Source organism: Athene cunicularia, assembly GCF_003259725.1.
Source record: "Athene cunicularia isolate RWA chromosome 21 unlocalized genomic scaffold, athCun1 chr21_part1, whole genome shotgun sequence".
Classification (NCBI taxonomy): domain Eukaryota; kingdom Metazoa; phylum Chordata; class Aves; order Strigiformes; family Strigidae; genus Athene; species Athene cunicularia.
The window spans coordinates 3,232,068-3,254,396 of record NW_020799127.1 but is presented as its reverse complement, the minus strand read 5'-3'; the positions used below and the strand labels follow the sequence as shown (position 1 = coordinate 3,254,396).

General features: G+C 44.6%; 1 protein-coding gene across 1 annotated transcript; it reads left to right on the top strand.

The window, feature by feature from the left end:
• Window positions 1-397: 397 nt before the first annotated feature.
• On the top strand, window positions 398-21,089 carry CLCN6 (chloride voltage-gated channel 6). The gene is made up of 22 exons (XM_026862574.1): window positions 398-696; window positions 1,754-1,819; window positions 2,379-2,444; window positions 3,136-3,202; window positions 3,610-3,716; window positions 3,956-4,082; window positions 4,685-4,752; window positions 4,862-4,920; window positions 5,508-5,640; window positions 6,544-6,657; window positions 6,924-7,090; window positions 8,012-8,138; window positions 8,499-8,625; window positions 8,957-9,110; window positions 9,205-9,364; window positions 9,510-9,616; window positions 10,190-10,376; window positions 11,005-11,162; window positions 12,015-12,171; window positions 12,903-13,010; window positions 13,676-13,801; window positions 15,153-21,089. The coding sequence occupies exons 1-22, from the start codon at window positions 571-573 to the stop codon at window positions 15,231-15,233; spliced, it is 2,592 nt and encodes an 863-aa protein (XP_026718375.1). The 5' UTR covers window positions 398-570; the 3' UTR covers window positions 15,234-21,089.
• The last annotated feature ends 1,240 nt before the right edge of the window (window positions 21,090-22,329 follow it).

Here is a 22,329-nt window from a genome sequence, read left to right as displayed (position 1 = left end):
GCTCGGCCCGGCCCCTCAGGGCCCGGCGCCTCAGCCAGACGCTCGGCCCGGCGCCGCACAGCCCGGTACCTCAGCCAGCGCTCGGCCCGGCGCCTCAGCCCCAGCCCCAGCCCGTTCCCGCTATTTTCCCTCACCTTGCGCCCGGTACCTCAGCCACTGCTGCCAGAGCCTCGGCCCGCGCTGTCCCGGCACGCCTGTCAGCGTTTGCTTTGGCTGGGCCTGGTATCCCAGCCGCTGTGGCCGGCGCCTCCCGGGTGCAGCACCCTGGCAGCCGTTAGAGCGGCTCCGCGGGAGCTCTCCGGCTGCCTGGCATCGGGGAGTGCGGCCTGTGCAGGTTTCCTGTCCCGTGCTTCCCTGGGACCTGTTGCTGTGAGGGAAGTTGGGATGTGGGTGTAGTGCTATGCTGTGGGCAGCTCCCCTATAGAAGTAACATAGTGTGTTCTTGCTGAGGGGCAAGGTAAGACCCTATACAGTTACCCACAGCAAATGGTAGTCTGGTAATCCATGCTCTGACTTTCTAAGCAATAGTGACATAGGCCTTCCCTCATTTTTCCTTTGCCACCAGTGTTCATGAGCACCTGTACATGCATTCATTCCCCTGATGATTTTACTTTCCCACATTTGTTTGTTTTGCAGACAATCCTAGGAGAAACTCACGAAGAGGAGGATGAGATACTTCCACGCAAAGACTATGAGGTGGGAAATTAACTGATAGTAGTATGTGACGTTAACGTGACAAGAACTGCGGACAGGTTTTGATCTGTTTGAGTTTGTAATGGGGCAGGTACTCCAAATGCATCACTGGCACCAGCAGAAATACCAAGAGTTGCTGCACTTGCAAAGAACTGCTCCTTACCATAATACATTTCTGGGTTAAAGCTCTGTGAGTAGAGCTTGAATATCTGCTGCTTGAGTCAGACTCTTGTTGAGAAAATTCATTTTCGGCGTCTGCTGCATCATTGTTCCACTTTTTTAGATGAGATTTATAGGCTTTAGTGGTCTTGTTTCCTCATGACTGTAAAAAGCATCTGTAGCTACTTGGTCATTGTTGCTTACTGCTGTCTCTGATGTCGTGCTGGCTCACAGCAGATCTCCCCATCTATGGGATCCTGCATCTTACAGGAAAATTTAGCTTTTTGTATGTCTGTATAGTGGCCTTGTGCTATTTAGAGCAGTTGCTGTCAGCATGTGTGTCACCAGCTCAGCCTGTTACTGCTTAGCTTGAGAAGGTGAACTTGATGTAGATAGAAGCTAGTGTTACTTCATGAAGATGACTGGGCAACTATATTGCTTTTAACTACTGCGATAAGCTTAAGAATTGATTCTGTTCATCTGGAGAGGAATTCCTGTCTAGTGCTCTTGTTGTAGGAAGAGGTTAAATACAAAGATCAAATGTTATTCCCTGCACTGTCAGATTGGAAGCACTTGAAGTAAAGCCTGAATCTGTACAGTGTGACTTCAAGTTAAGGTTGTATTAATCAGTCATGTACCTGTTTCTCCTGTTTTCCTGTATCTCTCTCAGCTTGGGCAATGAAATTGGTCTGTTCTTTCACTTCCTGATTCTCAGGGCCTGGCTCTGCTTGAAAGATTGAAACAAAGTTATTTCCAGGAGTTTTTTCTCCTACTGTTGTTTGCAAAACCTACTGGGGGGGGAGTAATGACTTCTGTAACCTGTAAAAAGGTCTTCTATCCATAGTTTTTTGCAGTCTGTTGCAGCTGATTCTCTTAAATTGATCTTTTGGCATTCTTTCAGAGCTTGGATTATGATCGCTGTATCAATGACCCATACTTGGAAGTTTTGGAGAGCATGGACAACAAGGTAGGACCCTGTTCCTTCTTTTTCATTAGCTTGAGAGCTGAAACTGTGGAAATTGCCCAGAGCAATTTTCCCAGAGAAGTTGTGTATGCCCCATTATTGGAAGTGTTCAAGGTCAGCGTGAATGGGGCTCTGGGCAACCAGGTCTAGTGGAAGGTGTCTCTGTCCTTGACAGGGGGTTGGACTAGATGGTCTGTAAAGGTCCTTTCCAACGCAAACCATTCATATTTTGTGGGTTTTTTTCTTCTTTATGAAAGAAATTCTATGTGTTCTCTTGAATTCTTTATGAAAAGAATAAAAATGTGTGCAGAGATTATAGCGCCTGGCATCTGGTCTGATTCTCAGGTTTAAAGTGAGATGTTCAGCACTTTCAGTTCCATATTTTCAGTTTGCTGTTGTCACCATCTTCTGTTGGTGGTGTTCTGTATCACTCTAGCTGTAACTGAGCTGTGGAGCCCAAAACTGCCTTTTTCTGATCCCTGTTTCTATATTGCTTTGACTTGTTTTAACTTGGTGTTTTTTTTGTGTTTTGTTTTTGTTGTTTTGTCCTCTTCCTAAACAGAAAGCCCAGAGGTATGAAGCAGTGAAGTGGGTGATGGTTTTTGCTATTGGAGTCTGCACAGGACTGGTAAGGGACATGCTGTTCCGGGGAATAAGGAAGATTCAGGAGACTAAGCAGCAATAATGTAGAAGTCAATGGCTGAGGAGTAAAGAAGAAACATTCTCTTTCATGAAGTGGAGAGTTTAGTAGCTAGAGTTGTCTTTTGGGAATTTTAGCATGTTGTTGCTACATTATTTTCCAAAAAGCCTTTTTTTCTTTTAGAACTTGCTGTGCTTTCTTTGCAAAGTGTTCTGGCAAATCCTTTAATTCTACATACAGGAAAACTTGTCCAAAGTGAACACATCATAAAAAGGATGCCAATTTACAGCTGAACTGTATTTTTTTGTTTGACAATACTAGCATCACTGCATGTACTTTCTAGAGCGTTTGAAAATTAGCTCTAGTGACTGTATGCCTCAGTTTAACACCAGCTTTCTTCTGTACCTTGAAGTATGTTGTGGGTGTTAAAAATGCTACTGCATTAGTACTCTGAAATGCATATCTTCAGGAATAATTCTAGGATGGATCTGTCCTAGTGGGAATGAGGGAGGCAGCAAATGTGAGCTTCCGAGTTACTGTACTCTGAATGACCCTTCTTTTGCCGCCTTCATCCTCTGTCCTCCCATGTGTGCATACTTCTGGCAGGACTCACTAGAGGGTGGTCTTTGTTACTTGTATGTAATAATTTCTGATGGCAAATCTGTCTTCTTTTTCATAGGTGGGCCTCTTTGTGGATTTTTTTGTACGGCTATTTACCCAGCTCAAGTTCCGGGTAGTACAAAGCTGTATCTTTTACCTAGTGTATAGGTTCCTGTTAGACTCAAGTGACCTTTTCCTTTCTGTTGCAATGTTTTGCTCAGAACAGCTGACTCTCAGACTTCTGCCATCAGTAACGTTGATGATTAATCAAGTTTTCAACTTGCCTATGCAATTTGGCCCTTGAAACCAATAAATATTTCCAGTACCATGTATGTAGGCAAAGACTAATCCCTGAAAGAATGGTTTCCCTTCCTTGTAGTTCAGTCTTGAGGTCTGAAAAGGAAGTCTGGCTTCCTTATGGGTTGTGTCAGCTGCCCCGGCTAGATTAGAAAGCACAGGCCTGGCTCCTGATGCTGGTGGGACCCTCAGACAGTACTGAATGATTGTGTGTTGGTGGAGGGAATGTTGTTTTTTTCCTTGACTGTCCCTGCAGCGGTGGAAGAATGCACTGAGAAAGGCTGTCTTGCATTGTCCTTGCTGGAACTGCTGGGGTTCAACCTGACCTTTGTCTTTCTTGCCAGTCTTCTAGTCCTGATCCAAGTAAGATTTAAGTCTGCTGCTTCTCCCTACACAGTCTCCCTTTCTTCTCACACAGATCCTGGGTATGAAGTATCCTTCTTGCCAGAAACGCTTTTTGCCCCAAGACATCAAACTAGCTTCACAGTGCTAATTGATTTAGCTAAGCAGGGTCTCTTGGTCCCTTGCTGTGCTCTCTGATGACATATTGTTGATCAGCTATAAAGTCGATGCAGCACAGCATCAGTGTTTCTTTTCTGCAGCCTGTAGCAGCTGGATCGGGAATTCCTGAAATTAAGTGCTACCTCAATGGGGTAAAGGTTCCAGGGGTTGTGCGTCTGCGTACAGTGGTGTGCAAAGCCGTGGGAGTGCTCTTCAGTGTGGCAGGAGGTAAGAAGGGCTGTGATGTATTGTTCTTGTTTGGGTAAGAAATCGCTGAAGGGGGGAAAAATGCTGTCCCTGCTGCACATATGGCACAGAATGCTTCTTCTGCCTTTCCTGTAAAATGATTTTGATTGACTGGAGGAGAGTCATGAGCCCTGAATGCGTATATGGAGTAAAAAATAGACAGAAGGATCAGGACTATCTGGGAAACAGGTACTTTTCTGGGTGGGCTAATCAGAAGTGACTCTTTGTGGCTCAGTCTGAGTGAGATGTGAGGATCCTCCAGAACACATCGTCTAGAGCAGCCTGAAGGAGGCGATGTTCTAGGCAGCAGGCAAAGTAATGTTCAGAGGCCTTGTAACACCTGTCTTAAATGGTTCCACCCACTTGGGGTGCAAAGTCTGTGGAAATCTTCACCAACATTTGGGGAGCTGAGGGGGCAGGGGTCAGCACTTCACCTTGAGGGGAGAGGGAGGACCTGCAAGCCTGGCACAGGGGACTGTGCCATGGCATGGGAGTGGTGAGCTGATCTCTCCTGGCATTGTCAGCAAGGGAGGTCAGCAGGGGTGAGGGCGGAGTGTGTTGCCTCATCAGTCCTGTTTTTCCAGGTCTTTTTGTCGGGAAGGAGGGTCCAATGATTCACAGTGGTGCTGTTGTGGGTGCGGGTTTGCCACAGGTTAGTGCTGGCCTGGGTCGCTGTCCTGGTCACACCACTGCTTTGTAAGAGTACTGTAAAAAAGTAAATTTCAGTCACCTACATTTCTAAATCTTTTCTTTGTTTGTAGTTCCAGAGCATCTCTTTGAGGAAGATCCAATTTAACTTTCCCCATTTCCGCAGTGACAGGTACTGTACCCAGGATGTGGAGGAGGGGAGAGGAGGAAGAGTGAGCAGACTTCCTCGGGAGAGGGGTAGCAGGCTGGCATGAATCAGTCAGTTGTTTTTTCACTTTCTCTCTAGTGCCCTGCAGTTTCATTCTGCAGCAGGACAACACCAGGTCTTGACACCATGATGCTTTGCATGCTTTGTCTTCATGTTCATTGATTTTTTTTTTTTGGGTACTATTTGGCAAATCTCTACCCATTTAAAACCTTTAATCTCAATGGTTAAATGGCTTCATTGTTGGGAACAAGCTCAGTTGTCCCTTATGACCAAGGCATACTACAGAGAAGGCTGGTTCACCTGGATCAACAAAATGAAACTTGAGCAAAACCTTGCCCTTCCCTCTCTGTAATTCTTTCAAGTGATGCTGGAGTCCCACGGTTTGGGATGGTTCCTTGTATACTGGGCAGTTGTGTAGTGCCAGAGTTTTGCTCTGTGGTGGTGCTCCCTGGGATATACCCATAAATGGGAATGGTCCCTTACTTTGAAGAACCTAAGTACCTCCAGAGCTCTACTTTGCTAAACTGACATTGTTTTCCTCTTCATTTCAGGGATAAAAGGGATTTTGTATCTGCTGGAGCTGCTGCAGGGGTTGCAGCTGCCTTTGGAGCCCCAATTGGGGGTACTCTTTTCAGCTTGGAAGAAGGTTCCTCTTTCTGGAACCAGGGACTTACATGGAAAGTGGTGAGTAGTGACTCTGGCTCTTTCTGCGTGTCTCTTCCTTGAGCTGGACCTTTGAGAGCACAGGTCCATGGGGGCATTATCCTGTCTCCTCCTGAGCTCTCCTGGCAGGAGAGAGATTGCCTGCTCTATCAGCACTCCAGAATTACTACAGATCAAGAGCAGAGATGAGGCTGGTACTATGTGGAACTGTGGGGCAATGCTGTAGGCACCATATTTAGTGTACCTGGGAGAAAGGGCTTTTGTGTCTGGGCTTTTTGCAGTCTGATCCTTTGGGAGCAGAGTAGGCAGGTACTAGATTATTTTCTGCTTTTCTCTGCCTTGGGGAGCTGTATTGCAGCAATGCCCTGTGCCTTCAGGTTGCCACTTTCTCTGCCCGAAGTGCCTACTTAATGAAGTTGACTGTGTATTAGAAATGTATTGGATTTCATAATGCTTTTGGCATTTCTTACGCCAAATGACCTGTTGATGGGGTTCAGTTAGTTTACTCTTTCTCAACAGTGATAAAAGGAGACAGGGGATTTGCCAAGATAACAGCTCTCTTGGAGCCAATGAATACCTCAATTCCAACTCTAAACAAGCTGTGTTAGTGCCTTGTAATTGATTTGCAACTGCGAATTGACATATTTGACAAAATAAAAGCTTTTGCTGTAAGAACTACTAGGTGAAATTCCTAACCTCTTGTGTGGGAAACCAAATCAGATGATTATAGTAGTCCAGTCTGGCCCTGCTCTCTTTTGCATCAGGGGATGAGTGTTAAACCTCAGTGGATTATTTTCCTAAAGCCTGAGAAGGCTCAGGTTCCCTTCCCCCAGTGTAAGTCTCATGGAAGAGTTCACTGTGCTAGTCTTAATTTTGGGAGTCTTCACTATTTTCCTTTTTATTCTTTATTTTCTACTTCCTCAGCTTTTCTGTTCTATGGCTGCCACCTTCACCCTGAATTTTTTCCGCTCTGGGATTCAGTTTGGAAGTTGGGGGTCTTTCCAGCTCCCTGGGCTGCTGAACTTTGGGGAGTTCAAGGTAAGACTTAGTGCTGTTGTTTCCCCCACACCTCCAGTCTCTTGTCAGTTCAGTGTTTCTGTTGTTATGTTGGTTTTTTTTTTTCTGTTAATGTTTGTATTTCAGTGAAGGGCAATTATACTTAGCTGCAATGCATTGATAGCCTAAGACAGAATTGTTTCCTTTTTGTCATAGCTACTGTAGGTCTCCTGCTTTGGAGACAGAAGCGTTGGTAGGAAGTTGCAGCAACTACTGCAGTGCTGGTTTTTATGCTTTTCTGCACATAGTGCTCTGAGTCTGATAAGAAATGCCACCTCTGGACAGCTGTGGACTTGGGCTTCTTCATTCTGATGGGGATTGTAGGAGGCCTTCTCGGAGCCACCTTCAACTGCCTGAACAAGAGACTTGCAAAGTACCGCATGCGGAATGTGCATCCCAAGCCAAAGCTGGTCAGGTATTTGTGCTCACTTGAGTTTGTGCGGGGATCTCTGATCTGTGTTCAGTGTCCCAAAGCAAAAGCATCAGTCTAGAAGACCCAGTGAGTGGGGCTGGAGGAAATCCCAGACGCATTCTTTTTGAAATCACAAAACGAAGCTTCCATAGAGTTTGAAAGTGAACACCAGAAGCCAGATCTTGCAGTTGCATTTTTATAATTACTCTGGTGGTGCAGAGAGAGCTGCAACCCCCCTTACAGGGGCTGTGAAGGGAGCTCTTTATAACAAAGGCTATAGCTGAACAACCAGAGCTTTGTGACCGTGTGGTATTTTTTTATGTCTTGTCCAAACAGATGTGAAAGGAATAGCTGATCCCACTCTTTTTTTTTTTTTTTTTTTAATTATCTTGGTTAATTAAATCCACAACTGAGCTAATATCTGTGCTATTTATAGAGGGAATTGCTATGTAATTCTGGAAAATAGCTGTTTGATTGTTCTAGACAATTCCTAAATAAGAATCTGAGGTTAAAAAAAAAAAAAAGTACATTTCGGCAGTTAGAAAAGAAAAGAGATTATGAGAGACTATGCATCAACCTGTCCAGTCCTGTCTAGCCTTTTACCCTGTAAGGATCTACAGAACATTGTTTCCATGTGAACAGCCTCATCACTGAACCCTTCCCTGTGCCTTTGTATACGTGACTGCTACGTGTTCTCTAGGCAGAAATAGCTCCTTTTTTTGAGCAGGCAATTAAAAAGGAGAGTTAATGCAATCCCTGGCAACCAAGTCATAATTCAGCTTGACTTGCAGAGTTCTCTGTTTCTGATGTTAAGCTGTAGTGACTGCTGCTTCTTGCAGCCTTATCAAAGTTGTGTGCAGAGCTGGGTCTGGGTTACAGGGCTGAGTGTGGCTTCAGTGTATGGTTTCTGTTGTGTACTTGCAGAGTCTTGGAGAGCCTGCTGGTGTCATTGACTACCACGGTTGTGGTCTTTGTAGCCTCCATGGTTCTGGGGGAATGTCGGCAGATGTCTTCCAACAGTCATAGTGGCAACGACACTCTCGGCCTGCAGGTGAGGGATCTTCTGTGAAGATTATATGTCCCCATCATATCGGTCACCCTCCAGAGAAGCACAGGCACATAATGAGCTTTAACAGCATGCCGTACATAACAGAACTCCGGTGAAAGCCTGGGGTCAGTTGCAGGAGCTTAGGGTAATAATGAAAGCTACCCTTTGTGCTTTTGTGCCTCAGGCTGTGAACCAGGGAGCCCAGTGATGCTGCAGGCCCCATTTCTGCTACTGGTGTTTGATCTGAACTTCCCAAAGTGAGAGCTGACAGCCCTATATGGAAGGGTTACTCCTATTCTGCCCAAAGGCTATTGCAGGAGAGAGGGTATTTTAACTATTTGTGTCTTTTATGTCCTGCATTAGGGTATGTCAGAGGATGTGAATTCAAGTGTCAAAACTTTTTTCTGCCCAAATGAAACCTACAACGACATGGCCACACTCTTCTTCAACCCTCAGGAGTCAGCTATCTTGCAGCTCTTTCACCAGGATGGTGAGTAGTTAGGAGACAGTGCGCCATCCCATGTTTAGGCTTCAGAGCTTTATCTTGCTTGAAGCAGCCTTGACATAAGAACCACAAGGCTCAGAGCATCTTCAGGCCTTCATGGCTCTGGGGGACTTCTAGTACTACAGGTTAAAGCCCCCCCGGTGGAAAGAAACACCTGCTTTTCCTCTCTTTTTCACTTATTCATTGTCTTCATGTGTGTTTGGACTGGGAGACGACTAAGTTTATCTGTTGTGAGATGAGCCTGCTGAGCTGAGGGGTGGATGGTGTCTGGCTGACAGACCTGTGCCCCTTAGTTATTATTCTTCTTGTGTTGCAGGTACTTTCAGCCCAGTCACACTGTCCTTGTTCTTCCTTCTCTATTTCTTACTCTCCTGCTGGACATACGGGATCTCTGTGCCCAGTGGTCTTTTTGTACCATCACTGCTTTGTGGGGCTGCCTTCGGACGCCTGGTCGCCAACCTCCTCAAAAGGTGCATCGAGTGTGCGTGCGTGTGAGAGATGTGCTGCAGACACATGCTGAACTCTCAGGTTGTTCTAACCTCCAGGCTCTGTGTTTTGCCCTAGCTACATTGGCCTGGATCACATCTACTCGGGAACCTTTGCCCTCATCGGGGCAGCAGCATTCCTGGGAGGAGTGGTCCGCATGACAATTAGCCTGACTGTCATCCTAATTGAATCCACCAATGAGATCACCTATGGGCTCCCAATAATGATCACCCTCATGGTGAGTGCAGGGACTTAGCTCTGGGTTCTTGCAGGTTGCTTGAACTTGTCCTGGCCTGGAATCTCTGTTCCATCTGGGGTTACGATAAGCCAAGGAATCTTGTGCTTGGAGCAGCAACTCAGTAGACCTTCTGTTTTCTCTGTAGGTAGCCAAATGGACAGGAGACTTTTTCAACAAAGGCATTTATGACATCCACGTGAACTTGCGAGGAGTGCCTCTTCTGGAGTGGGAAACAGAAGTGGAAATGGATAAGTAAGGCTGCTCTTCTTGGGTTAGCTTGTGGTAGTGTTCTTGCTCAGAAAGGAATGCTGTAATGTAGGGGGATGATGCTTTATCTCCAATAAAACTGGCTGCTCTGAGAGGAGCAGCTGTGAGAAGGACTGCTGTGAGAGGAGCTGGGAGTTGGGCATCAGGCCTGTGGCAGGAAGGAGTGCTGGAGCCCTTTCTGAGGAGGGGTGGATGGGTGGAGATCTGAGGAGCAGATTTGTGAGGTTCAGCAAGAACTCATGGTAGTGTTCCACTGGACTTTGCTCATTTTCTCTCCACCTGTTGTCTTTTCCCACTAGTGTTTAAACACTTTGTATGTTATAAGATGGAACCTTTTTCCTTTCTTGTAATGCATCATTGATGCAATGTTCTGCTAAAAAACAAACAAACTTTTTTTTTTAAATCAATTGTGCTGGCACTGCTAATGACACAGTGACGGTGACCACACAGGTTCAAGGAGCAGTCATTTTGGGACTGGTTTGTTTCCTTGTTTGTCCATCACCAGCCTTCTGTTGCTGATGTAATGCATGCAGCACTCTTGGGTTTCTGTCTCCTCAGACTACGAGCTAGTGACATCATGGAACCCAACTTGACATACGTCTACCCTCACACCAGGATCCAGTCCCTTGTTAGCATCTTGCGCACAACTGTCCATCATGCCTTCCCTGTAGTGACTGAGAATCGGGGCAACGAGAGGGAGTTCATGAAGGGAAATCAACTGATAAGTAACAACATCAAATTCAAGGTAAAAAGTTGTTTGTTTGATAAGTTGCAGGGTGAAGAGCTTTGTTTTGCAGGTGAAAGGCCCTTTCTTTTGTTATCTAGGCTTTGTCAGTGCAGAATTCGGGTCAGACATAAACACTACTGTGATACAGAATTTTCAAGGACTCGATTTCATTCTGCTCTCTGGGTCATGGTAAAGGCAGAAGAGTGCGCTGCATTCCTGGAGGCAACAATTAAGAGGACTAAGTAACCTGTTTAGTATAGACAATGGAAAAAGGTTGAATTTGGCACTGAAGTAGTGAAATGACCATTGAGATCAGTAGTAGGTGCCAAAATGCTTCTCCCCTTTGTAAGGAGGCGTTGTGGGGCAGATGCTTTAATCTCTTGGGGAAACTTAAAATTTTAAGGTCAGAGTGAATAAAGAATGTGCTTGTGGCATACTCTTGCTCTAGCAAAAACCGGTGCCCAAGTTCCTAAACTTCAGGTTCTCTGTCCAAGGAGAGTACTATTGGCTATTCTTACAAATACTGCAGCAGCACTAGGGAACGCCTTACCTGATAACACAGAGCTGTGATCAAATAGTTCATAGTTGCTTTTGAATGCCTGTTGACCTGCTGAGTGAATTTCTGAAAACTGCTTGGTGTATCCAGAAATCTAGCATCCTGACCAGAGCTGGAGAGCAGCGCAAGCGCAGTCAGTCTATGAAATCCTACCCTTCGAGTGAATTGCGTAACATGTGCGATGAGCACGTAGCAACGGAGGAGCCACCAGAAAAGGAGGATCTGCTGCAACAGATGCTAGAGAGAAGGTGAGAGCCTGGTAGGCACAAATGTATGGAAAGAGGGTGTTTCCATATGCTGAGATGTCTTGTGACACCTCATACAGTCCCTGTCATTCCGTATGTCAGAGGGAACAGTGCTAGTCTCCACAGTTTAGGAGAAGTGACTTGTCAGGTCTTATCAGCCAGTGCTGGGGTCACACCTGTGACCGAGTCATCTTTTAATAGCTTGATGATGTCCAACCTGTTAACTTAAATTTCCTTCAAACCCCTATCCAGAAATATTTACCAGTGAGGATGGAATACCTGGGGAAATGTCTTCTCTCTAGGAATTGATGCCCTCTTGTCTGTAAAATACTGAGGGCTTTGCAAAGCTCGCTTCTGCCAAGAGAGGAGCTAGTGACCTGTCCTATAATACTGATACCACCTTTCTGGTAGCTGGGCTTAGTTACCAGGCTTGTATTGCAGTTGCTTCCCAGCAGAAGCCCAGTCTAGTGCATCAGTTTCTAACCCAGTGATTGTGACTCTTACAAGTGTCTTACAGAATCCTGGCCTTGATGTTTTGCTAGATGCTTCAGCTGTTACTAGAATCTGAATATTTTGGCTCTGAAAATTGCTTTAGCAGCAGGTGATTTGAAATTGAGAGTTAGACTGTCTTCATTCTGCTGCTGTTGTCATGCTCTGCCCATGGTAGTGATTCTTGACCCCTCTCTGCTGTTTTGTTTGGTGGAGAAAAGACTTGTTTGTCTCTAGCAAGCATCCCTGAAATGTTCAGGAGAAGGTTGCAAAGAGCTGAAAGAGCTCTTGTTGTTTTGGAGGTGGGCTATGTGTCTCTCGTTAAGTTCATGTAACTTATAACATGTGGTGTTAAATCTGTGACAGATATACTCCCTACCCCAACCTGTATCCTGACCAGTCTCCCAGTGAAGAGTGGACTATGGAGGAACGCTTCAGACCTTTGACTTTCCATGGCTTGATCTTACGCTCACAGCTGGTCACCCTCCTTGTCAGGGGTGTTTGTTACTCTGAGAGCCAGTCGGTGAGTCTTCCTGATCAGGAATGGTGGCAGAGACATCCCTACCCTCTCAGCTGAGGAGGTTGAGAATTGTATTTGTGGACCGCCAAAAAGAATTTACCTATTTTAACACTTGAAGGAATGCATCTTTGTTTTAAAAGCTACAGACAGATAATGTGAATCCTCCATTGCAGGTCTAGAATAAAGAGAATTAAATTTCTGTTTAAGTATCTGCAGGAAAAGAGAACAGCTACAGTTTAAAAAATAAACCAACAGGCCCATTTGTTGCATAAAGGTGCAGTCTTGTCAGAATTGGAGAATGGAGGGCAGATACTAAACACAAGTAGAGCAACCAGCAGTGTATACTGTGTGTTTTCACTGCTGTGTGCTAAGGTCTTGCCAGAAGAATGTCAGGTGTATCACTGAGATCAGTATGAGCAATTGTGTTTGAGGCCTGTCTTCCACAAGGCTGATTTGTTGCTGCCCTCAGGTGTTGAGTGTAGATCTGTCAGAGGTTGGAGAGCAGATCTGATGCTCTGTCATCTAAATGCCTGTATAGGTTTGGGCTTGCACTGCTGCATTCTGAGCTGAGCTGCTAGGAGTACCTCAGCAGGAGTTGTATGTGTGGGTATGAGGGGGGAGAAGGAGATCTGGGTGAGCGATTGGGAGGTGTCACTTGCTGTGCTGCTTGCAGCCCGTGTGCTGTCTGGGATGGTGGTGACACATTGGTTCAGTGGGATTTGTTTTAATTGCAGAGTGCAAGTCAGCCTCGTCTGTCCCATGCAGAGATGTCAGAGGATTACCCCCGCTATCCAGATATCCATGACCTGGACCTCACATTGCTGAACCCTCGCATGATAGTGGTAAGAGATGCACTGCAGTATGACAGTGGGTTTTTTTATATGTTTAGGACTGTCCCAAACCTTTAAAAAAAGGCTGAGAGCATGTTTAAGTCCACCCTCGGGTGCAGTAACCAACATCATGTACTTCTCATGCATTCAGTCAGCCTTGTCTGCATGTGGAAATCAATCTTCATTCCTGCTATGAGGTAACATCGCACACAGGTGCTTTACTTTCAGAATAAGGCATTGCCTGTCTACTTTAACTTCCTTCTAGATTAGACTCCTGCCTCAGTGAGATTGGACAGGCAGACTGCTGGTACCTGTTTGGAACTCTGTGCTGGCAGCTCAGTCAGTGGCAGACCTGTCATTGTGGCAGGAAGGTTGCTGTGTAGGCCAAAGTGCTTTTTAAATGTACATTCTTATTTTCATGGACCTGCATTTGTTCTGCTCAGAGGCTTTCTGCAGCATTGGGTTCTTAAAATCATGGGTTACAGTGTTTCAACAAACTATGGCAAATTCAGGTTCCTGAAATAATTTTGTATTTGTGGATAAATAGAAGATGTCCACAGTCCAGTACCCTGTCCCGAGATCAGTGCATTGGAGGACTTGTAGGAATTGCTTGCTAGTGATTCCGAGAGATAGTGAAAATGCCTCTTGTAAATAATATAATTGTTTTTCTTGCTTAGGATGTCACCCCATACATGAACCCATCACCCTTTGCTGTTTCTCCAAATACTCATGTGTCACAAGTCTTCAACCTGTTTAGGACGATGGGACTCAGACATTTACCAGTTGTGAATGCAGTTGGAGAGGTGAGTTTTTATCTCCATTTTGTATTGGCTGAGCAAGGAAGCCACTGTGTTTTTTGCAATGTTTTCCACCTTCAGGAGAATTAAGATCTCTAACATCAAACAGAAATGCTTTAAAGAGATCAGAATATGATCTTCTTAAGGCCCTGAAGCATTGTTGATTACTGTGACTTTTGTTACCATCTCCTGTGTCCAAGCCTGCTTCCTGCTTTCCCTGCAAGGGGCAGGACATGCAGTCTCTCTCCTGTCTCAGATTGGCAGCACGTGGATGCTCTTACTGTCTTGTACCTGTTGAGAGCCTTTAGCTCATCAGAGGCCACTAATTTGGCTTCCACTTTCACAGCTATATTCAAAGCCAAGAGCAGAATTTCTGTGTGTTGGGACAGGAGGTTTTTCTCCTGGAAGGGAACTTGGGTTCTGTTGCTGCTCGTAGGAGCAGCAAAATAAAGGAGTCTGAATGGTTTTTGCTTGATTCGCTGTACTTGTCTCTTTGCCATCTACAATGCTCAGGAGTAGCCAGTAGGTGTCAGTAACTTACTATAAACACAGTGAGAAACTGTTTCCCTTAAGCCTGAACTGGTCTGTCCCTATGAGACAGCAGTGCTTTTTCTGCCTCCTGGGGTTCCTAATAGCTACTCTGCAGAGCCTGTTGGTTGAAAACAAGATGTTGACTCATTTCATGTTTGGTACGAGATGCTCTTGTAGTACTAGAGAGCAGCCTAGTTCTAAACTCAGTGTATAAAATCACTGAGGTGTTTGATCAGCTGAAATGTGTGATTTGACTGTTTCCCCAGCAGGCTGGGAGAGGTTCCCTCTTGTGATCCACCAGCTAGTGATGGCCAGTATGCAGTCGCCACTTAACTAGCCTTTACCATTTCTCTGTTTCGGTCTTTAGAGCTTCCTAGAATGTGTCTGATACAAGCTATCTGCAGTCATGTGATCTGGCCTACCAGAATTGTCTCTAATGAAGCCATAAGGGACAGCTTTATTATTTCCAGTTACAGTTTTCACTATCCAAAGGATTTAGTTACATCTGTATGCTGTCTAACATGAACAGGATTTTCCTTCCTAGGCAGGGGTAACTACTGTTGTGTCCAGATGTGACAGCAACAGTTAAGCTGTCTGTTTTGGTGTGGTTAAAGCAGTGTCTTGCCTGTAGAAAAGTGCTGGGAGAGGGAGGGGTATTGTTTTGGCGAGATTTCAACTTGAACCCACTCTAATTCAAGAACTGCTTGCAGGTTCCCTCTTTTTGGTGGGGGGGTGGAAAGAACAACAGCTCTACCATGCATGTCTCTTAGTGGCACATCTGTGATACTGACTTGTATCTTTTTTTCCTCTTTTCTTCCTCTTTAAGATTGTTGGGATAATCACTCGGCACAACCTGACCCATGAATTTCTGCAGGCAAGACTGAGACAACACTATCAGACCATTTGATGCCCCTGCCCACCCTGCCTCACTCTCAGTGTGGCTGCCTCCCTCTTCCAAGCCTGCACACACGCTCGCATTCTGCTTGGACCCCACAAGGCCCAAGACTTGCCGTTTGGCTTCTCACATGCATATCAAGCCTGGGGAGTTGGAGAACATCTTGCTAGCCAGAGAATTAGAGGAGCTGCCTGAGCCCAGAGCTGTTGATTGGTCTCAGGCACTTGGTTTGACCACTCTTGATCCAGGTTTTTTCTTTTCCTGTGCCCCAGTTATCTCCTTTCATCAGATGTCCTGACACTGTATGTTCTGCTATTTTGGTTTGATTTGGATTTTTGTTTAAGGGTTGGAAAAAAGAACCATCTAGCTCCAGTGTGTCCTGTGCAGAGAACTGCAGCACCTTTTCCTTGTCCTCCTGTATGTCTCCCTTTTCCTCCCTTGTTCCTGCAACTGTTGCCTTACTTGTGTGGGAAGGGGGTTGCTGTCAAGGCTGAGAGGAGATACTGAAGTTTGAAGTTACCAAATAGCTGCTCTGGAAGATGACTTTTCTCAAAAGCAGTATTAAAAAACCCAACTCTTTGGAAATACACCTCTTTTGCCAGTACTTCCAGTTGCCCATGTTTTTTCCACTCTGGCTTCATTTGTTCCTAATTTCTGCTCTTCTTTCATGAGGAAGCATCCCTGCTGCGATGTTTTTGAGAGCTGCTCAGTAGATGAGGAGTTCAAAACAGTTCAATTCCAGTTACTGCTTGGGATTATAAATATTTAATAGGCTTGCAGAGCATCTCAGAGGAGGGAGATCTCTTTTTCCTGTTAGCTGTTGTTATTATCGCCCTGTAAGAGGCTATTCTAAGGCCTTTTGTGGCACTCCACTTCGTCACTACCCTGACACTTCATTTCTTGGCACTTGTAGGCACTAACTCCTTGTACTGATCCAACAGTGAGAGCCTGGGATACCTTTCCAGCTAGGGTTAGAGACCAGGAAACTCCATGTCCTCAGAGCATGGTGAAGTGTTGCTTTCTGGAGGCAGGTAGAACTGATGTCCTGTCTCTGGTCTTGGTTGAATTATCTCTGTGTTATGTGAGTTGCTGGTGTAACTTCAGGCTGCCATACAGGAGAGATACTTGGTGCTGCTGTCTAACAGGCAGGATCTGCTGCAGGATGATAAGTGGGACTGTCTGTGCTCTAAAAATGCTTGGGATAATGTTTGCAACTGCAACAGCCGAATATCTGTAAGGGTAAAATCAGCACTTGGAAGCCAGTTGCAGCCAGTTTACTGCTTTAGCAGGTACCATCCTGGCCAGCACCTGTATTGTTCCAGCGGGCACCTGCCCTCCTGAGTTTTGCATACAGATAACCCTCAGTGGGAAGCCAGCATTGTGCCTCCAGGGGCTGGAGAGCTGATTGGCTTGATAAAGCACAGAGCATTCTCTCAGCCAAGAGACTGGGCCAAATAACATGGGGAATGTATCTCAGAAAAACTTCTACAAAGCCTCGGAGTGCTGCAGTTAACCTGTTGTCTGCTGTAAGGAGCTAGCTAGATGAAAGTTGTGGCAGAAGGAAGTCAGACATTATTGTATGTTTTGACTTCAGGAACTCATCTATGCTGAAGATTTTTCTGACTACGCCTGAAGAAGTTGTGCCCTTTCCTTCCATGTGTCAAAACACTAAATTTGTTAAAACAGCCTATTTGACTGACTTTGTGGAAACTGATTGTTCCAGGGCACTTCTCTGAAAACTGCTGGCTGCTGAGCCCTACTACAGTTAGGGTTAGGAGGAGGTTTTGTGCCCAGGTAAACCATGGTCTTGATTTAAGGCTCTTTAAGTCACTGCAACTCTTAGATGTTAGTGGTGTCTTTGCAGTTCAGATAGTTGGTAGACAGATGTATTCTCTGGCTGTGCTTGTAATAAGGACAGCTGAGTCATGGGAGACTCTTGAGTTTGTCCCACAGATGAGAGACAACTTGGTCTTACAGGTGGTTCCTGAGGCCATATTTTAGGGTAGAATTTGTCCTTGTCATACAGTACATGGCATGACTCAGCTGGAAAGTTTGGTTTTAGCAAAGCTGTTTGTAAGCACTTAGACTTTAATTTTTATTCCTCTCCATTGACATCTGGAGGCCTTTTTATCACTTGGTGTTCTTTCCCACCTGCTGCTTTATTAAGAGATCTTTGTTTTCAGGAATGGATTTACATCATTTCCACAGAGGGAAGAGTGGGCTGTGGTACGTGCAATGGCAGTTGTTGCAAAGGAAGCTCTGTGTGTCCCAGGACCCTTTGTTAACTATGCCCACCCTCCAGAGCTGCCTGGGAAGTGACCTATCTAAAGAGCAGGGAATACATTAGTTCTTTTTCCTTAATTACTGTGGAACTTGCAGCTCTTGTCTCCTCCGCTAAAATAGTTTTGCTGACTTCTGAATATCCTAGCTCCATTTCAGATAAGGCATGCAAGCTCTTAAACTTCCAAGAGTAAAGTGAAAGTGTTTTCCTACAGCCAGTATCCATTTTGTGCCTTCAACCTGGGCTCCTTAGCTGGGACAGGTGTGGCATGTTCCTTAGAGCATATGTGTTGGCATTAGCTGCTGGTCTTGACTTGCAAGTTCTTTCCCTACAAGTAGAGTAAGGATGTTTGTTCTCTCAGGATAGTCTCTGCCAATGATTTCTAAAATGCCTGTGTTCCCTGAGCTCTGGTTTTGTGCTGAGCTATCCTAGGAAACTTCCAACACCCTTTTGCACTCCCTGAAGCTGGACTGTAGGTTTGAAATGTGCTTCTGTTAACCTACCTTTCATTCAAAGGATTTGTGCTTGTGGGCAGTTACAAATCACAGAAATCCTGTTCTGATGGGATTTCAAATGACTCTAACGTGGAATTAGCAATCCCATACTGTCAGAACACTTGTCAAGAATGCCCTATGTCTCTCCATGACAAATCTTTTTCCTTTTGCTCATGTTGAGTGATTGTGTGTGAAAGGTTCCTTCTCTTCTTGCACATGAATAGGGCTCCTTAGATTGTTTACCTTGAGCTGGTCATGTTCTGTTTTATTTCTATACACAAACTGCAGCAGTATATTTTGCTTCAGGATGTCTTGTCATTGCTACTGAGACTTGGAGTTAGGCAATCCAGTCAAGACAACTGTCTGAAAAATGTTGTCAAGGTTTGTCAGAGCACCAGCTGTGCTTCCCCATGAGAAGGCTGCTAGCCTTCAGCCTGCTGTCAGCACTGTCTGCTCTGCCTGTGCATCTATCTTATTCAAACGTTTCAGATGGAAAACACACCCATTTCACTCTGTCAGTAAAGAAGTTTTAAACGAGGACAGTGGGTGACCCTGTCAGCTGCTTTAAAGGGAAATCTCAGTGTGCAGTCACTGTTATGTAGCCTGCAGAAAGGGAATTGCAAGTTCATCTGACTTGGAGATGCAGCATTTCTCTTCTGCTAAGGACTGATGCAGAGGGGCTTGTGTTGAATCAGTCTTGTTCTCACACTTTGATCACTTAATTCCTCTCTTACAACACACTAACTGCTTCTACTCTGGCTCTGGTTGCTTAGTAATTTACCAAGAAATGTACTTCTAACATAGGTGCCTGTAACCTTTTACTCAGAGCAACACTAAAGGAATAGCAACCAAGAACTGGATTAGTATTGATGGCAAAAGTTAGGAGGTAGTATGGGACATTCTCCCCTGGAGGTTTCCTGTGCGGTGTTAATTTTGTGGTTTTGAATTGTTAACTTACTGTGAGCCATTCCGATGGTAGCAACTTACCTTTCCGTTTGTTTTTTTGCACTGTTTTTTGTTATGAAATGATGTAAGCTAATTCCACGGTGTATATAAATTGTATTTTTTTTAAATTTGTATGAATATATTTTTATTTGAACTATGGCACTTGGGAAGTATTCATGTAACCATAACATGTCTGAGAGTAAAATGTTTGTGTGTCTCCTTCAGCACTTTCAAGGCCTTTTGATGTTTCTAGTGTTGTCCTATTTTTTGCCCTTTACTACAATAAAACTAGTAGAACCTGGCAATATCCAAGAACATGGTTTGAGGTAGATGAGTGGTTGCTGTTTGTGACCTGTCTGGATCTAACAGTTTGTGGGCAAAGATAGGTGTAATTCTTTAGGTTGTGACCACTCTAGTCCCATGTTCTCTTCCAACAGCTGTTTAAAAGGAGGGAATTACCAAATTACCAGATGGTAATAAGGAGCTGAGTTATGCACATTGTGCTAGAGGCAACTGCTGCTTTTCTTACCCAAGAACTCTTTGCTTTCTACTTTCCTCCCAGTAAGTTAATGAAAGACATTTAGAGTGCAGTGTTGTATCTCTTGTTTTACGGGTAACGTCTCCAGGATCTGAAAAATATTAATTTCATCTTCAGTTTTTATTTTGTTTGTGGATATCTTTCCTGCTTTATCATGCTGTTTACCTTACAGAAAAAAACTTGTGACAATTTTTGATCTTTTGTCATGTGCTTACAGGCCAAAAATGTGAGGAAGTACAGAGCAGTGTAGAAATATCAGACCCAAAAGCTCCATGATTGTGCTGCTTTTCTGGATTAGGTAGCTGTGTTGTACAGGATGCACATAGCAGCTTTCTGATGCACTCTAATATGAAGTTACCCAGAAGCTTGTCTGGCTCCTGCCCTCAGTCTCTCGCTTGGTGTGTATGTAATGACAAGGAGAGCTTGAAATAGATAAAAGCACCTGTTGAGCAGGGATGGTGGAAAATCTGTGTTTGGGAGCTAAATAAGAATTCCCATGGTGGTCTTAATTAAGCTGTGTTCCTGGCAAGGAATCAGGGTAGAAGAGAGTCATCAGGAGGAAAGAGCAGGGGAAACTGTGCTTCAGCTCTGCTACTGCCTTCAGTCACAAGTGCAGTAATGTAGGAGAGAATGAGAGAAACATTTTCTTCCTAAAATTGAGGTACATCAGCTGCCACTTCAGCATAACAGTAAAGGAGGAAACAGGCCATGTCTTTTGTCTACTTTCTCACCTCCTGCCCCCAAAAAAGAGGGATGGGAGAGGTGTGTCTGTCCACACTTACAGACACAGCTTGACAGTTTGGTGTAATGGCAACTTCCTTGCAGCCAAACGTATTGAAGCAGTCAGCTGGACTGATGCAGATACCAGGCACTTCGTTAGAGCTTTAGGGCTGCTTTGGGTGTCAAGATTATATGCAAGGTGATTTCTATTCCAGAGAATAAAAGCCCGAAGAAGGAGGAATCGAAACCAGTTACAAGTGGTTTGTCTTGTACTTTATCATGGGTGACAAAGGTGGTTACTAGAAAAGCTGTGTAATTTATGCTTAAAGCAATCAACTTCATGTTTAGATTAAAATCCTGTTCTACCAAAGTTTATAGACTCATTAAATCCAATCATGTTTCATGATCCCCATACCTGTAAACTGTGTATGTAGCAGAAGAATTTAGTGGTGGTCAGTGAGGTTGGTTTTTTAAAAATTTTTGCTTTGCTGGCAGGGTACAAGCTGCTTACTTTAGCATGTGTGCATACACATACAGGTGTGTATCATGCAGCACTCACAGGAAGAAACAGAGGATGGCTGCCCGGAGCTGTGGCTGCACTTGTGTGCAAGATGAGAGAATGAAGCTGTTCTTCTTGTCCAGGGTGCTGAAGCGCTTTTCAGCCGCAGTGGGTTACACTCAGCCTCTTCAGCATTCACTATAGCTTTTTTCAGATGCAGTGTGTGAAAAACCTTATTCACAGCTGGAATGAGATGGCAAGTGAGTTCCACCACTGTCTGGGAAGTGAAGGGGTATCAGTTTGTGAGGTTTAGAGGTTGAGATCACTTTTTAAAAGCAATCACGATGTCCCTTTCTCCAGGCTGTTACAAAACTGCAGAAATATAAGCACAAGTCTCTGTATGGGCCATGTGTGATTGACATTTGGTGATTCTTAAGCATTTTGGTGATTCTTAAGCATTTAGGAGCAGGAGACTGGAACCCATATACACCAGTCTGAATAGATGAGCACAGAAAACAGTACTGTGCTGAAGAACTCATAACTCTTTAACAGAAAGGACAGGACAACCCTGAGACCCCTGTTGACTGCCCCAGCAGCTCCTTGGTGCTTACACTAGAGAATATGGGATAGCCAACTTTACACATTGATTTTTATTGTTCTTTTGCTTCTTCTCAACTCCCAGCATAGCAGGCCTGACCTAGCTGCCTTCTCACTAACTTCTGTTATCTTAAAACTTTGCCCCCTCCAAACTCTGCTTCTTTATCTATACAGGATTCTGCTGCTTTTTACAAGAGAGCATTCAGGAGATGGGAGGGTGATCGGAAGGCGAAATCCTCCTTCCTTCCTTCCCACATAAAAGACCCCAAACTGTGATTATAACTGTAAGCCCTTTATTTGTCTCTCTTTTCTTTTTTTTTTTTTTTTTTTTTTTTTTTTTTTTTTTTTCCCCTTTTTTTTTTTTTTGTGGAAATATATCAGCCAGGGATAGAATCTCCTGGTAGGAAAACAAAATACAGGCATGGTATAACCTTCTATTTACAAAGGGTGAGTTGTACCGTTGAGAGAGGAACTGATGTGCTCAGGTTTCTTTGAACTAGGAACCCCAGTTGTACTAATTTCTTTGGTTTGTTCAGATAGGATGATGGGAAAGCTGGCCTCGGAAACTATTACAAGCGATCAATGAAAAGGACCAAAGGCAGCAGTGGTTTCTGGCTGCCAGCAGTGAGGCCCATCCTGTGGTCTTAAAGTTTCTTCCTGCCTTTTTGTTTCACTCTGGTGTTTTATTTCTCCTCATTGTGAGACTGATCTTGACACCTCTTCCCTTTATACTTGCAATGATGGCAGGAATAAGACTCAAAGAACAAAGCCCACTGCATTCTATCACTTGCTTTGGTAAAGGATTGGGGATTGGAGCCAGCAGAAGGTTCCCTTTTTAAATTATTTGTCCATAGCGGCTGTTACTGGAATGGCAATGGTTCAGCTCCAGCAGGGAATGACAGAACAGGGACATCTGCTGCAAGAAATGTTCTTGATTTGTTTCAAGACATTTCACACCTCAAAGGTGTGAGAAAAGCACCAGAAAAGATCCCCCTTTATCTGTCAGCATGTCTCTGGACTCTTCCTTCTTCGGT